The 17,037-nt window shown below is 35.7% G+C and overlaps 2 protein-coding genes across 4 annotated transcripts in view; one reads left to right on the forward strand and one right to left on the reverse strand.

Moving 5' to 3' along the window:
- Positions 1 to 1,099: 1,099 nt before the first annotated feature.
- Positions 1,100 to 4,011, reverse strand: LOC121319653 (cytoskeleton-associated protein 4-like). Its single transcript, XM_041257287.1, has 2 exons — positions 3,477 to 4,011; positions 1,100 to 2,564 (listed from the first exon to the last, which is right to left on the reverse strand). The coding sequence occupies exons 1-2, from the start codon at positions 3,777 to 3,779 to the stop codon at positions 1,212 to 1,214; spliced, it is 1,656 nt and encodes a 551-aa protein (XP_041113221.1). The 5' UTR covers positions 3,780 to 4,011; the 3' UTR covers positions 1,100 to 1,211.
- Positions 4,012 to 7,393: 3,382 nt separating this feature from the next.
- Positions 7,394 to 17,037, forward strand: part of LOC121319654 (UHRF1-binding protein 1-like) — a 50,995-nt gene continuing 41,351 nt past the window's right edge. For all 3 annotated transcript variants that reach the window (XM_041257288.1, XM_041257291.1, XM_041257290.1), the window contains exon 1: positions 7,394 to 7,632. In XM_041257288.1, the coding sequence (XP_041113222.1) occupies positions 7,589 to 7,632 (44 nt within the window). In that variant the 5' untranslated portion in view covers positions 7,394 to 7,588. The remainder of the gene's footprint in view (positions 7,633 to 17,037) is intronic.

Below are 17,037 nucleotides of genomic sequence, written 5' to 3' on the forward strand. Positions count from 1 at the left end.
TCTGAATGCCCCTTAAATGCATCCTTGTTCAAGATTTCCTGATCTGCTACATTGTTAAGTAACCCCTGGGCAATACTGTACTGTCTTTACTCCCTTTTTATGTTAATTTTGGACTTCTGCAAACAATGAGAGTTTGCACAATTCACCCACTATAACTAGAAGCAAAAAAAAGCACCTCTCCCAGAATTAATACAGTCTGGGACTCAACTTCCCATGGGGTGTCAAAGAAAAGTATTTGCAAGTATAGTAATTGTAATAGCAGACATAATAGTATCTGGTAGCATCAATTTTGCTGTCCATAAGGGTGATGTAACACAAGGCAATGTTTTCTAGCAACTGTTGAAGCAATTAGTTATGCAGGTATGTGACATTTCCGTGCAATATTTCTCCTGTGGAAACCTCAAACAACAACATTAAATTGAGAAAATATACTTTAATTAGTTGGCATAAAAATTGCCTTAAAGTGTAATATTTTTTACTGCCCTAATAGCTATATGAGGAAGCTGTCTTTAAATAGTTTTAAACCCTACTGATAGTGCTGTAAATAATTGTAAATAGTTGACTCAAATATAGATATGCTTTATAGTTTTAAAATATACTCATATATATATATATATATATATATATATAATGTTAAGGATATTGCAGATGCATTATCAGACTGCACGGAAATATAAATGATATCTACCTTAGTCAAAATATTTAAACATCAAAAACAGCTATGCTTTAGTGACTGGTCAGGGAATGATAAATAGTAACATTGTACTCAAGTTGGTGCACACCCTAAATACCCATTTAGTATTAGGTTTGTAGTAATTCTTGACATGAAAGATACTATAGAAAAAACATTTTGTAATACCTGAAACATAATTCAAGAATCCTAGACATATGTTGTATAATTATGAACAAAACCACAAATAGTTTACCAAAGAACAAAATGATTTAAAAACGTTATTTTAGAAATGTGGGAACACATATGGCAATATCACACCATTTGCTTATTTATTTATTTATTTTTAAACAGTCATTTTCATTAATTTCTATTTGTGTGCCAAAACAAGATCCTTTCAAGTTTATATAAAAAAAAAAAAAAAAAAAAAAAAAATACCCTGCAGAGCTGTTGAACGGGTTATCACAATTTAAACACTAATAGTCCATTTCATCTAATGCTATTGTAAATATATTTGCTTTCAAATGTTGTACGGGGTACATTAAATTCTTCCCTGGACAGTTTCTAATTCTCTGGAGAGTGTGTCCATAGCACTGTTCATTTCATCCATCAGATTCTTAAGAGACACTAATTCCTTTTCATTAGTTTCAATCTTTACTGAGTAGGCCACCAAACTGTCGACTGCAGTTCTCAGCATTTGGAGATCGTTCTGTGCCTGGCTAAAAGAAGACTTCAACTCATCAATACTGGCTTGCACTGACTGATCACCTTCCTCTGTTGTCTGGGTTTTAAGGTTGTCTTCAACTTTTGCTAGCCTTTGTTCGTGTTCCTGTATTTGTTGATTCTGACTCTTATCCAATGACAAGATCTCATTCTGGGTGATCTCTGCAGATTGAACTGCTATCTGAAGTTCACTCAGATTGTTCTTTAGCAATTCAATATCGCTGATGAAGGACTCTTGTGCTTCTGTTACTTTCTGCACAGCACTCTGCAAGTCCAAGTCATCTCTCTTGGACGCAGATGACTGGATGCTTTCAATATCCCTCTCTAAAGCAGATAAGCTGCTTTTGAGAGCGTCATACTTGGAACGAATGGATTCCATCCTGTCTGACTGCTCGCTAGCTGATACAATGAGGCTCTCTGTGTTTTCTTCTACAGCCTTTAACCTCGACTCCAAATTCTCTGTTTTCTCTCCACTCGTTGCCAAGGCCAGTAGATTTTGCTCCTGCTCACTGATGCTTGCTTTAACCTGCTGGAGACCTTCATGCAGTGCTTGAACCTCTCCAGATACAAAGTTGATGGAGGTTTCTGCTTCAGAAACAAGCTCTCTTAGAGAACTTCCAGTTCTCTGCACCCTCTCCTGCAGCTCCTCAAACTCCTGAACGGTAGATGCAACCTCTTGGTTTCTAGTTTGAACTTCTGATTGTAGAGAACTTATCTGATTCTTCAAGGATTCGATTACCTCCTCTTTGACTTCAGTGGCTGTGCTCAAGTCTGCCACTGCAGTTGTAATTGCTAGCAGCTCACCCTTAAGGAGACCTAAATCTTCCACTGCATCGATCTTTGACTTGATGGTTTGTAATTCATTCTGTGTAACACCCTGCACTTCTGTAAACACTGAAACATTATCGTTTATTGACTTTGTTAACTCTGTTAATCTTTCTTCTACTGTTTGCTCAAGGGATGAGAAATCCCGCTCCCTGGCTTCTCTGATGTCTAGAATGCCATCGGATAGGTCTTGGAGGATCTCATTTTGGAGTTTATGAAGAACTTCTTCGATGCGACGTTTTTCTGTTTCTCCTTTTCTGACAGCTTTGTTTGTGCTTTCCAGTTCTTTATTGGTGTCTTTTAAAGAGATGTCAAAGTTTCCGACAGTGAGCTTCAGAGAATCCACCTACAATGATAGAATAGCAAGATTACACAACACTGTGCTTGTAACTGTATAGTAAGTGACGCAACGGTAATAATACTTGGTATCTATGTACAAAAAAGAATGAGTGATACATTTATTTTTTTTAAATCGAAATAAAAATCAGAAAATTATATTGCGCCATGTTGCAGCCAAGTATTCAGACGGTCTGATTGTGTCTTTATACATTTAGGGCTGTTGATGGTGGACTTAATATTGGAGGTGGCTTAATACTGCCATCAATAGGAGTAAATCAACTTTTACTGTTACATGGCCTTTAAGCCAGGCTTTAAGAAGTATACATACATATTATCACATATCAGAAACAATACAGGCCTCCACAAGCATGCCTCAAGCTTGTCCTGGAGGGATGAGTTAGTTCATTCTCCTTGATAACTTTTTTGTGAGGCTTAACCTAGCTAGGACCCTGGCCTCATTAAAGTAAAATCTAGCTAAATTTGCTAGACAATTTATTTTTTTATTTTTAGCCCTGTTGGAATAGTTTAGCAATCAGACCTTACATAGACTCTTCTCAGACCTGATCCTAATTATTTCGTCTTTTTACCATCAACCCCATTTAACCCCCCTCCCCCCTGTGCTTAGTTCTAAAATAGCAATGCTTGTTTCCATACCTACCAATATAACTAAGTTAAATGAAGTCCCGGTACACTGTTGTAGTATACAAGGCAACCTCACTTCAAACCCTCAGCAAAAAAACAATTAAAATACATTAAATTAAAACTAATGCAAATGCTGACAAAGCGCGATGTCAACACTTTATAATAGTTGTACGTGAGTTGTATAAAGTGTGTGTACAGTTAACTCGTCATAGCTACTAAATGAAATACCGAAACGGTTTTAAAAAGGTATATGCATTATTAAAGTCGACAATCTTACCTGTTGCAGGACACTTTCCACTCTCTTGACCAGCTCCATGGCTTGTGCAGAGGTTTCCTCATTCCTGCTGTTTAACTCGCTCACTTGTTCCATTACTATCTGCAGGTAGTATCCTGCAAACCCAGCTGCAGATATCAGAACCAGATAAAGCACAACAGTGAAAACTTTGCCCAGAATTCCCGAGCCTGTGTTAGTGGAGCCTCTTTTGCTGCCCTTGGAACTCTTCTTTGCCACGTCATCAGAGAATGAATGAGATGCCCTTTCTTGTGCATTAGTTTTAATTCGTTGTTTAATACTTGACATTGCGCAAATAGTATTACAAAGCAATGGAAACAAATGTAGGCTTCACGGTGCTAACTTATTCAATGTGGTGTATCAGTGGATTCGTGGTAGCGGCTGCTCTCAATCGCCTTGCTGATGTATGCCGTGGAGAGGAGGGGCAGATGAAACGTAACATCCAATTTTACACCTGCTCTCGGTATGATTTGCCCTGCAACAATAGCCCGTTGTGGATTTGGGGAGCATCGTTTTCCAATTTAACTGAATTTAGGACGGAAGTGGAAGAGAGGAATTTCTTACAAGAACTGGAGCGCATCCCGGTCAGAACAATAAAATATCATAGTCCCCCTTATTTATATATATATATATATATATATATATATATATATATATATATATATATATATATATATATATATTATATGTAATAATACTAATTGTTAATTATTAAAACACATTTGCTAAATTTCTAATCTTAACCGTGTTGCTTAATTCCTTCTAGAAAGTCTATGTTTACGTTTACTAAAATAAGGGCCAACAAATCTACATCCGATATGTGTATTCCCGTTATAAATAACGGTATTTTAGAACTCGTGTGTGCATTCAAAATGTTAGTGCACTAGCCACAGTAGGCTATAGATAACGAGGTGTCTTGCAAAGTTTACTTACAGCGGATTTTAATAAAATCGATGTGTTGAAAAAAATATGTAGTCTAACAAGACATGTTTATACTATGGTCAGTATATATATAGTGTTTTTAAATGTAACTCGTAAGGTAACTTTCTAGCTAAATCCACATTTATGCGTGCCTACTGACAGAAGTGAGCAGTACAGTGCTTGCTGTTTCATCATGCTGATGTTTCCAGCTTCGCTCAGCTCCACCCTTAATACGTGGCAGTTGTGTGGATATGCGTGTCCTTTTCACAAATCGTGCTTGAGGAATACAGCGGCTTCCTTTTTTGGTCTATCCATACAAGCCTGTTCAACAAACAGTTAAATTCACTAAACACTGAAGTTTTTTTTTTTTTTTAAGAGAACAGATCATTAACATTAAAATGTTTCGAAAAAAATACGCAGGAGGTTAATTGCATGCATCTTGTTTCAAATACGAATACTAGGGAGAACTTTGCATTTAATGGGAATTAAAACATTACTTCAAGTACCTACTCTGCTAGTGTTCCTCCAACCGCATCCAACATTGCAGTCTATGAAGGATAATTCAACTTCAGAAAAAAAAAAAATCTTTAAGATTTTATAATATTACAATAGATATGTCTATTCTTTTGCTATTAGACAAGAACCACAATCTGTTTATCAGCAGGTTGGCAAAAGGTCTGTGGTCTGACAAATGCCAAAGTTAAATCAGTTGGGAAATTGATAGAAAACATCACACAAAAATATGCACCTTTCAAACTCTCTATCCCCACCTGCTGGACCTAATACTAAATAACCCTACTGTGTGTGTGCTCCTAATAGTCACCGACTGGTATGCTGCCCTTTGGTAGAGTTGATCTGGAGTCTGTGTGGCATGCACGTTTATTTATGTTATTTATGCATGTGGCTGTAGGTGCACTGTAAAACTGAACAGATTATAAACAGAGTTTTATATATATATATATATATATATATATATATATATATATATATATATATATATATATATAATATATCAAATACACCACCTAGTGCAATCAAATAATAAATAAATAAATGCATTAGCACGTGTGCAATTGTAGCATCGATGTAAATTGCATTCACTTAGTGAAAGTTCATACAGAACAAAACTAAGCACATTCACTGTGTAGCGAAATCAAATACTGTACATACATTAAAAACAAAAATACATTTTCCTCAAATGCAAGGAAATATTTCCCCTCACCTGGGTAACCTGAAATGTCACCATTCCCGTTATCTGGGAAAGAGCACTTTTCACATAACCTGTACTTGTTCTCTGTCCTCCTACTTTCTAACAATGTTGTTTTACCATCTTCCTGGACTCATGGTGGGCTGTGCTGACTCTGGGGAATGACTGTACTTTAGTCATAAAGATACTGGCCACTTCCTTGACGACCTTCACACCTAGTGTTTTGGGCATATATATTATCCTGGACATTTACATGAACTGTAGACACAAAGCTACACCCCTGGTTGCCACTTACACTTCCTATCACTCACTGGCATGCCTGATGATAGCCTCCATTGCCGTAGTGTACAGAACCACTGGAACTGTGGAACAACTCTTAACTACTGCCCTCTAGTTGAGAAGCTAATGTTGAAATTGTGAGAGTAACTAGCAACCAATTCTGCATTACTCTCTGGTATGCAGAAATAGTCCACTGGGAATTCTAGGAACCTCTATAGCAGTTGAGATTCAACAGTTCTCACCAAAATAACGAATATGTTTCCCTGATCCTTCTTGGACCTCTGGAACTGGGTCCGTATCAGCCTACACGTTCTTCGAAGGGATTTCAGTCAACACTCTTTATTTTTTACACCCTTGCTATACACTATTCTATAGGAAGACAGGCTAATCTGATTCTTCTAAGTAACTCTGTAACATTTTCATATGATCCTCAGGATTCCAGGGTAGATCCTATGTACTGTAACAGACATTATTTGGCATGGTGCCTGGTCCTGATGTTAAAGCACTTCCCAAAAATGGTGAAAGTGGTGCTTCCCTTCAACACTACAGGTCCCCACTGTTTTTGTTTTTCTTAATTCTTTACAGAAACTGATTTTCTACCTTTTTTTCTCCTGTTCTTCTGTAAAATGAGACGTTTCCTTGTTTAAACAAAAGAAATGGTGCAAACACTGCACTGTGTAAAATGATTTATAAATATAGTACCTATTCTCTCTTCCTCATTCTACAATTACAAAAGGGGCCAAAGGATTTAATCCATGAGATATGGCCTTACACTACTGTAAGAAGGCTGCTTTGTTATATACACTCAAATAAAAAATGTAAACATTTATCATAGATCTTTGTATAATATAATGACTTAATTTGCTTTCTGTATAAACATGCAATTTTAAAAGCAATAAAACATTTAGCCGGAAACAAACTTAAATTAACCTCATAAGGTTATTACCAGCCACTTTTTGTTTTCTTTTTTAGGAAGCAAAAATTGTGTTAACTTTGCATGGCAATAAATGCTTTAATCATGTATAAAGGTAATAAAACATGTAGTTCTGCCATTAAAAACTCTCATTGCTATTCATAGCATCACCAGCAGGGGGCAAACCAGGCATTAAAATGAAAAAGAAAGCTATTCCTTGGAGTACAATCTCTATGATGATAAGGATAAAGGATAAGAATATTTTTAAATTAACTGTTAAACTGTTAACAACGAGATTCACAGTAACTTGTTAATAATTATTGTTAATGATTCGTTATTATTAATTTCAATTAATTATAATGTATTAAATCGCGTACTGTTGGCTTTAAAAATTCCAGGAACTACATTTTAATCCACTTCACTCAAACGGAGTAAAAAAAAAAAAAAACCTTTCTGCTTATTGTTACATTCCTCCCGAAAAAACAAAACTCCATAGCCCCACAAGTCTCATTTCCATTCCAGGGCATGCCCCGCAAACCTCGATTTCATTTTCACTGTGCCCTGCCCCTCAAAGCTCGTTTCCGTTCCAGGTTCATCTCCAGGTGATGCAGTAAAGATGGATCCTGGCGGAGAGGAGATGGCGTTTTTGGGGTTTCAATAACATTACACGCTTTTCGGTGTTTGGCAGGGGCGGTTTGTTCGGGGATTAAACAAAAAACAGTGACATGAAACCCAGTCACAGACCCGGGGTTTTAAATTATAAATAGAAATACAGCTATGGCGGGACTCATCAAAAAACAGATCCTGAAGCACCTCTCCAGGTCAGTAATTTTTAATGTATTTTAAAAATCAATCAAGGAAAGGAAACCCCAGACTAAAAGTAAATTATCAAAAGGGTGTGTTTTTTTCTTCTTTTGCTTAAAATCTGTAATGGTAAACAATGTTTTTTTTTTTTTTTCTGATTACTGTCTGAATATGATGATAGTATTAATTAGTATACTGTAGAGTTGTCAAGTATGTTTGAGTAGACGACAGATCCCAAGGATTGCTAAAGTATCGGTTGTGTATACTGTATTTTTTCCTTGAAAGTCTGGGAAAAAGATCTGTTAAAATACTCATTGGAAATCACCGATTCATTGTTGTACGTCACTAAGGCAAATGTACTGCAGGCTTTTATAGTGGTACTGTCTTTAGACTGGTGTGTGTAAAAAATTAAACAAAGGCCCATATAAAGCACCTTATAGTTCTGTCAAAGTATAACCCTTTACTATCTTTTTTTTTTTTTCATAAGGTCGTTAATTCAAACGTGGTTGAGCTGTATATTTTCAGTTATTACACAAGCTTTCATTCTTTTTCATAGAGCCTATAGGGAAAAACGTTAAACTCATGTATGTAATTATGCAATAACATTTGTTTCTGCAGTAAATGTACAAGACTTCAAACAAAAAGCTGTGCTTATGATTCAATACAGACATGCTGTATGAGAAAATAAATAGGGCAATATACAGTACAGCACAATTAGCTAAATATTTTGGGCTTGATAGATTCAGTATTTGAACTTTTAAGATGTAAGTTGGAGCAATGCATTTTATATTGTATTTCAACAAAGAGGAACAAATACTTTTTAGAATTTGCATTTAGTCTAATCCTAGAAACTAAAATTACAAAGTTCAGAATTTGATTGAAAATGAAAGTGTTTATGCTTTGAAACCAATGTGAAAGGTGTATATACAGTACTTTGAAATTATGAACTGTAGATTATTATTGATTAAAATGTTAAATTTTATACACAGAGGCCTCAACCCCATATACTGGTTTGTTGTGATTTGATTTGGTTTGCTAATCTTCATTAACAATAAGTGGAGATTTAGATGTGAGAATTTGACTCCTGCACTGTAGCAGGTGATAGAAACAGAAACACTCAAATGTGTGTAGTGAACGGAGGCTGTGAAAGGGCAGTGGACAGTATTCTTATTGGTCATTAGATTGTGGGAGTGTGATCCCTGAACTTTGATTCTTTGTAGCTATGTCAGCATTTATTTAATCAAAACAGACTTCATATGTTGGTTTGGGCAATCGTGAGTTTCTATTTTAGTTGGTTTCAGTTTCTTTCTCTGCCTTGAAAAAAACAACCCTCCAAGTATGTGCTAAAGCACTGGCAGAGTTTGTTTGTAGGAAGTAGCTGTGGAATAATTTCCAGTTTATTATGAAGTGTTTTTTTATTCATAAACAAAGTACATTTGCCTCCAACTGTAACAATGTCCTAGTTGCTTTTTATCAATAAATTCAGAATATTTGCAATAAAAGTAGAAGCCTTTTACTCTATTCAGCTTAAAGTAGGGTTTTATTTTCATTTTTCAAATGAACCTGTTTCTTGAGCGTGACAGATCATGGCTGGTTTATTAACTGTAATAAATACTGCATCTAGCATTTGTGAAATTAGCCTGAACAAGTAGGCTATACTAACAAACTAAACCACATGACTGGTAGCAAAACCTTGTACTATGCAAGGTATATTTGTGTTTGGACTAGTTTATGTTGTAATCATTTAATACCTTATTTGAATTAAAATCATGTAGGACCCACCACTATTGAAATAGACTGGACAATCATTAGTAATACACATGTTTACTTCTGTTAATGTTTGATAAATCAAAGCATCATTAAATCAGGTGTGTGTGTTTTGGTTGAGATAGACGCTCTTTGCGTCCACACAACCTATTGAGAATATACAAGACATCTAAATTTGGATTCTAGCTTTACGCAGAATGATAACTGCCTTGTAAAACCCACATCAGTTTGTATAAATCATATACAACAAATAATTACTATAGTGTTCATTAACTCAAAGCATGAATTGAAAGCAATAATACTTCTTACATTTTACCTCAAACAAATCATTAATTTTACTTTAAAGCTGGCTTTTTCTTTAGTTCATATAAGAATAAACACTATGTATTAATACTTAACAGGCTCTTTGCTTTCCTGTTGGCAGAGAAGTCCATGTTCCGGGGTCTGTTGTCTTTCGCGTTTTGTCTCCACTTAAGAAATGTCTTTGCAAAGGTCAAAAATGCAGTTCACCATCTTTCCAGGACTCGTTGGTATCACTCAGCAAGATTGGTGCTGACTTGGGAGAGGCTACACAACAGCAACAACACTCTGAGAAGGATTGATACTATTTTGTATTATGAATATTGTTTTGATTGTGTTTTATTAGGATTAGGGATGGGAATTTCGAATAGTTTCCTATTTGAATACACAGAATGCAACCTTTTTGTGTATTCGATTACCCGAACTCTGGTTCCTTAAACTACCAAGAGTAAAAGGCAAATGCGTGTGCAAAAGCAGACAGCGTAACGGTGCAAGCTGGTAAAGTTTAGCCGGGTTCACAAAGTGTTCAAACAATGTCCAAGATGAGATTTCTTCGCTCTGTACCCTATTTCCTTAGGCACAAGTTTTTTCTTTTGTTTACTGAATTAAAATACAGAACTCAATGAGCAGCAACATCACAGCGCGTATCTCTTCCAATTAAAGCAACAATAGCATAATATTGCGCAAACCACCCAATAATAATTATTGCTGTAATGTATTCAGAATAAAATAACAGCTATCATATAGCAACCTAAATATTCTACATATGTTTAATTATAACAAATAATATTTATAACAATCTTAGTGTAAATATTGTAACCTGACCAAAATAGAAAATACAAATAGCCACAAAGTACGGACATCAGATGAATCGAAGTCAAGTTACTTTGTTTACTCAATAACCTGTAAATAACTCAAAACAAGGAAACCTGGTTGTACTTTTAATGGTCAGTTCAAATGTTGCTGTTACTCCATCCATTCACAGAAAGTCAACAGTATTACATTGAACTACAGTCCAGAGTTTAAAAAAAAAAAAAACTCCTTTCCAATGCCAAGTATCTTGCCTTTTCTTATAGTCACTGCATTGTTGTGTTTAACATTTAGTATGTCTTTTGTATTCATCATAACGTTAAATTACCTTTCTAATTTCGATGTTACCCAAGTTTGGATTATTGTACTTCTTTTAGCACTTGCTATATACATGTTAAATGGCTGAAGTAACATATATTGAAAGGCTTTGTTTAGCCACTTTCTTTTGAGACATGGGCTCTCTTTAGTTACCATACACAGTTAGAAACATACTGAAAATAAAAACCACCATGAAAAAAACATATAAATATATTGGGCCAGATAAAATTACAGCTAGGCCAGTAAAAACACTTGCTCAGTGGCCCAAGGGGCCAGTAGTTAAAAATCTAAACGTAGAACCCATTGGTTGTTCTCGTTTCAAGACGTCCCAGTGTTCTCAATTGGTCCGCTGTTTCGCCCCCTGTCGGCTGGATTTATGAGGTGTCCTGTCCTCTCTCAGTAGTGTCAATGCATTCAAAACTGTCTGGTTTTACCCTTTGAAACCGCCGGCGCCACAAGATTTATTCAGTGCTAGTGAAGATAAACCACTTGTCCAGTATTTAGTTTATGACTCTTTAAAAGCATTCTTTGACAGAGAGAATGGCTTAGGACCCCCCCCCCTCTGTATATTCCAATTCTGTTAATTTCATACACAGAATGATATTATGACCCACTCTGACGCTACAGCCGTTTTTCTTTACGATAAAACATGGAAGGTTATAATCCAGTGTACAGTTCCACCTGTCAATTACTGTCATAAAGAAAACATGTATTGTGCACTATATGCATAATGTTTATAAAACAGCAGCAATGCATGTGTACTGTGCTTAACATGGAGCATTTACAAAAATCTTACAGTAAGTAATTATAAGGTTTGATATACTTAAATTAGTTAACTCTTTATGAATGTGTGCTCTGCTGTAATATTTAGCAGAATATCAGTTAAGGAACATTGCAAATGAAGAAAGTGTAGATTACATGTTTGCATTTGTTTTGTTTGGCTGAACAGGTTGCACTGGGTTTAGGAATGGTATATATATAAAATAATTCACTCGGCACTGACACCAAATCCTGTACAGTACAGTACCCAGCAGTTACTGGCGCAAGGTAACATTTTCCAGATACCTGATACAGATGCCAGTCACCCTGTTTTTGTGTATAAATATTTAACTGGAAGTCACCCTCTTATTGGTTGGTGGAAGATGTAAGCTATATTTGTAGGTGTGAAATATTAATAAAAAGTAATTGTTGTATAGAGATGGTTGAGGACCTTTTAAGTGAAACTGTTTGCAGACAAGACAAAATTCTGAACTGTATGTTTTATTGACCTATGGAAGAATACAATAGTGCTTTACAAACTAAATTCAGTTACAGGAATCGAACAGAAGGCTTAATAGCAGACATTAACATTTTTATATATTTAAGAGTTATTATTTTTCAAATGTATTAACATATGGTAACACTGAACCACATGTACTGTAATCGTACAGATCAATAGTAGTGATTCATACTGTCTAAAGTCATTATTCATTCAGCATGGTGCAGTGACATAGAGGACCCTGATATAGATATGCTACAGCCAGTGGAAATCTCATTGTTTCTTTATATGGAAAGGACGTCACAGGGTTATTCTGTTTTAATATGATCTCTTCAAAATATACAGAAGTATGGGGTGCTGTAAGATACAAAGCTGATTTTTACCCAGGTCAGTGGCTGGAGAGGCTGACCTCTCAAGGTCTGGATATCTGCTTGTATTCTACAGCTGCCTATACAACATTCTCTCTTACCAGAGACCTAATTGTTGATAGCCATTGTCAGTTGCAGTGTCCGTTTCTTGTTTTTTTTTTTTTTTTTTCTTTTTTGAAGAACACTTGGACTGTATTTTGCAATTCAAGATACTGTTTTTGTATAAAATATTTATAACTACCTTTTGCCATTCAGTGAGACTTGGAGTATCTGATGACCCATCTGGAAGTTGTCTGCAAACAGCCTGACTGTATGAATGATTAGGTCTTGGCTTTTAGTTTTAAACAGTGCAACTAAAATGACTTGCAGCTCTTCTTCCCTCAAATGACCTTTAAGTTGGATCAGCTCGGAGATGAAACAGTAATAAATGTCACAGTTCTCCTTTGAGTTAGTCAGGGAAAGGCTGCTTTGTCTCTCCAAACCACATGCACGTTTTACAGCGTGGGCATTCAAAATTCAATGTTCATTTTAATCGGATTCTGTTGAAGTTTCAATTGGGATATGTGTTAATATAATACAGTAGAGCATTTAAACCTGAGATGCTGATTACATTATAAAAAGTTTAGTTATTCATATATTTGACAGTTTATACTTTATTTACGTACTGTACCAATCTGTGATCTGAAATAGGACTCCAAGTTCACAAGAGTGTACTGATGACAGTGACGCATGTGCAGTTTCTGCATTCATTCACTAAGCCAGACAATGCATTTGTAGCCAATGCATTTACAAATCTCTGACTTCAACTGAGGAATTACAATATGATTTGACATTTTTGGCCATTCCATTAAAATCATACCCAGACCAGGTTTGGGGTCTTCTTTTATTTTCAATTCCATTTCCAATTTTGTTTTAAAATCAATTCCTAATGTCCATTCCCTTTTAATCAATTCCGATTCCAGGTCCTTTTACAATGTAGGCTTTATTGAGCAAACATATATAGGCTACAACTTGGCAACAATACATGCAATTGCACAATTACAATACAAATTTAGCAAATGAGTTCAACTTGCTGTTACAAGGAATTATCATGAGTTGCTCAAATTTAGTGTGTCGTGACGGAACAATTTCTTTGCAATGCTGAAAAGTCCCAGCAGGTGCTGATGAAGCAGGTATTGCCAGGTACTTGCAGCCAGCTTGGCAAGGGTGGGGTACCTGTGTCTGTATGTTATCCTTCCAGAAAGTGAGTGGCTCTGCCATCTGTAGCAGTTGCTTGAGTGAGGTAGTCTTGAACCTCTGGGTGGAGAGTGGAAGGAGTCGGTGCTCAAACAGGCTACTGCACTGTAATTGCATGTGCTGTTGACAAGTTGATTATATGGTTGCTCAATAATACCTATGTCCTAAAAAGACATGGACTTGATTAAAAAGAAATGGGAAATGGGAATTGGGAATTGATTTGAAAAAGGAATTGGAATTGAAACGGGAATTTACCCCAACGAAGACTTCATATTTAAACATGTTTGTCTTTCCACTCAATAAATGCCTTGCCAGCAGCATGTTAGTGTTGGATGAAGGTGCTGTTCCTGTTGTATGAATAGAGGACTTTATTGTCACTGCAATCCATGCGTACTCAAACACTTAGTTTAACAGTTGATGGACATAGGCAGGTTGCCAGCTGTAGCGCAAGGAAAATCTATTTTATTACTTTATAAATGTTTACATCGAAAGTAGGACCTGTATTTAGTTAATTTTGTTAAACAACCCCCTGGGAAATTATAAGAATTGTCTTAAGCGGTATTGTGTTGTTTTATATGGACGTCACAGATGTCGGTAATGTATGATTAACTAAACAAAAAGACATAAAACCTGTTAGAATAATAACAGCTGTTTTCAGCTATTTTTTTTTTATACATGAAGTTTTGTGTCTTTTGAGCTATTTCTTGGAATGTTGCATTCTTTAGAATGTTGTTGATAATGTTAGTTCTGTAAAGCATTTGATTTCTAGGAAAACTATGAGATCATGTTTCCATGGAAAAAATTGCTGACAGTCATGACATAGTCAGCGGTGTCTAATAGCCTGGGCTAGTCCTCAATCATGGCAGAACTGAAGTAATCTGTTTTATTATCCTATACAACTGTGAAACTGAGGTAGTAATCCTGTCAGGGTTGGTTGATTGTTTGTTCATTTTAATTTTGAACTCATTTAAGTTGTGTAATAGTTTGTTCATTATCATGGTTTTAAAAGGAGATTTAAAAAAAAAACCTCATGTAAGGTTATGTTTTGTTTGTTTATTACAACACTGTACTCGGCTACAGTATGTTACACTGATTATACAGACCATGATATGCAAGTATTGTATTATTGTTATAGTATTCTAAGTTTTATTTCTGGATGATGTGATTTAAAGTCTACTACAGCAGTCTGTTACATTGAAACCACAGAATACTAATAGAAAAAAAAAAACACAGTGGAATGTGCAATTCTATTGACACAAATTTGCTTCCAACATCAAGTAAAAGGTTTATTTCAAGTACTGATCTCTTAATACAGTAGATCTCTCTTTTTATAGCAAGTTTTTTTTTTTTTAGTAAGTGAGATTATCGCGTAAATACGATTAAAGTGTAAATCTGTAGCAAGCTCTTGCAGTGAGCTTAAGGTTATGTTTGTGCTAGAATGAAAGCTAAAGCATTTTTATCAGTAATCAGCCCTACATATGCTTTGCCTGGTGTTTTCTAAATGTGATTTACCCATATTGCTTTGTAGTAATTTAAACTCGGAAATGTAAAATGAGGGGGGCGAATTGGGTTCTCTAAACCAATTCCTAGGTCGTTCAGTACTATATATCTACATCAGGGGTGTCAAACTTCAGTCTTTGAGGACTGCAGGGTCTTCTGGTTTTCATTCCACCTTAAGCTCTCAAGTAACGTAATTGATCTCATTATTTGAGTTTGACATTTCATATTTTTCAAGATCTTTTACAGTTGATGGTTTTAAAAATGCACTTGATTCAAGGTACACTACCTATGAGATATTGAGGCCTGAAGAGAAGTTTTAAATGTGTCCAGTTAATCAAATAATTAGACCAATTAAGTAATTGAGAGCTCCGGTTGAACGAAAACCAGAAGACACTGCGGTCCTCCAGGCACTGATTTTGACACCCCTGATCTACAGTGTTGAAAAAAGCTAATCAAGTCAATTTGAATTTTGAAAACAGTCTGTCTTTTTATATCCATCTTGTTTGTTTTTCCCTGGTCAGACCACATTGCATCATTCTCTGTTGACCTGCAAAAATCTAAAAGATAAAACCCCTGTAAAATGTAGTTTCATTATAAATACGGTTTGTTGGTTTAAAAATAAACACGTTTATTTTTTGTAAAATAGTGTGTGCTGGGTATGGTAGGGCTGGGAGGTTAAACTTTCCTCCCTTCCTAATTGAAACTGAATGTGCAGCAGGTGGCCAGGTGTCAATTGAATAATTGATAACCAATTAACCCTGGTCATCTGTCTTTAAATAGGGACTGGAATGCCAGCCCTTTATTCTTTTGTTGGATGCTATCGACCAGCCTGGAGGTGAAGAAGATCCCTCACTATTGTGTGGAACCAGGATGAGCTACAGCACCTTCACCGTGTGTTTTAACTGGGGTCTGAGTGCCACTGCCGTGTATGGGGCAGGTTATAGTATCCAAAGCACTGGGGTGGTACGGTTGTAGTGCTTCAGTAAAATATGTACTGAATATCTAGTGTAAGAAATGCTGCGGTAGAATATGTTTTGAAACATACAAAATATAAGATAACACTAATAATTTTAATTTCGAAAAATGAGCACCGTCCGACCCTCTTTGCTCCAGCTCGTGTTACCCAGAAGCATACCTTTAATTTCTTCATTCTCCATCTCGACAGCAAAGCGTTGCATAATGTAAGCTGTACTGAAAGAAATGTCTCTCAACCCCTCTGCTGTTTGGGATTTTTTTTTGTTAAATGCCCACACGACCAAAAAAATGTTGAATGCAAACTTTAGTAGTAGGAAAATGTGACTGATAACATTCTTGGAACGGTGACTCTCAAAGCTGTGTTGTGCAAAGCAAGCTTACTGTATACATCGCAAGCATCTTCAATTACATGTAAATAAACAATGCGTTTTTTTATTAATTATAAAAACATTATTAGTGTTCTATAACATGTTTTTAAACTACATGTAAATGTTTTATTCAATTTATAAATAAAATAGGATTTTCAATCAGATATAAACAAGTTTGAACCTTCCTTCTGTAATGTGTTCCAAACCTTCGAGGGTCAAAACGTACCTTTTGTTGCAGCCCAAGTTAGGGATAGGGGTGTGCTGATTCACACGGTAAATCATGATGTTTTTCTTGACGATACAGTGAGCCCTTTATCTATCTATTTATTTATTTATTTATTTAAAGTAAAATTTGATCTGCTAACGTAAAAATGAGCATGCATTAATTTGTGTCTACAATTAGATCATATTATTTATTAGCATGTACTCTTGCAGTCTCACCATTCACTGTGTTCAGGGTGTTTTTATTAAGTTCGCCGGCAGGGGAGCGAAACGGAAGCTGAGCGGAGGTGGGTTATTAAT

This window comes from Polyodon spathula, chromosome 8 (assembly GCF_017654505.1).
Source record: "Polyodon spathula isolate WHYD16114869_AA chromosome 8, ASM1765450v1, whole genome shotgun sequence".
NCBI lineage: Eukaryota > Metazoa > Chordata > Actinopteri > Acipenseriformes > Polyodontidae > Polyodon > Polyodon spathula.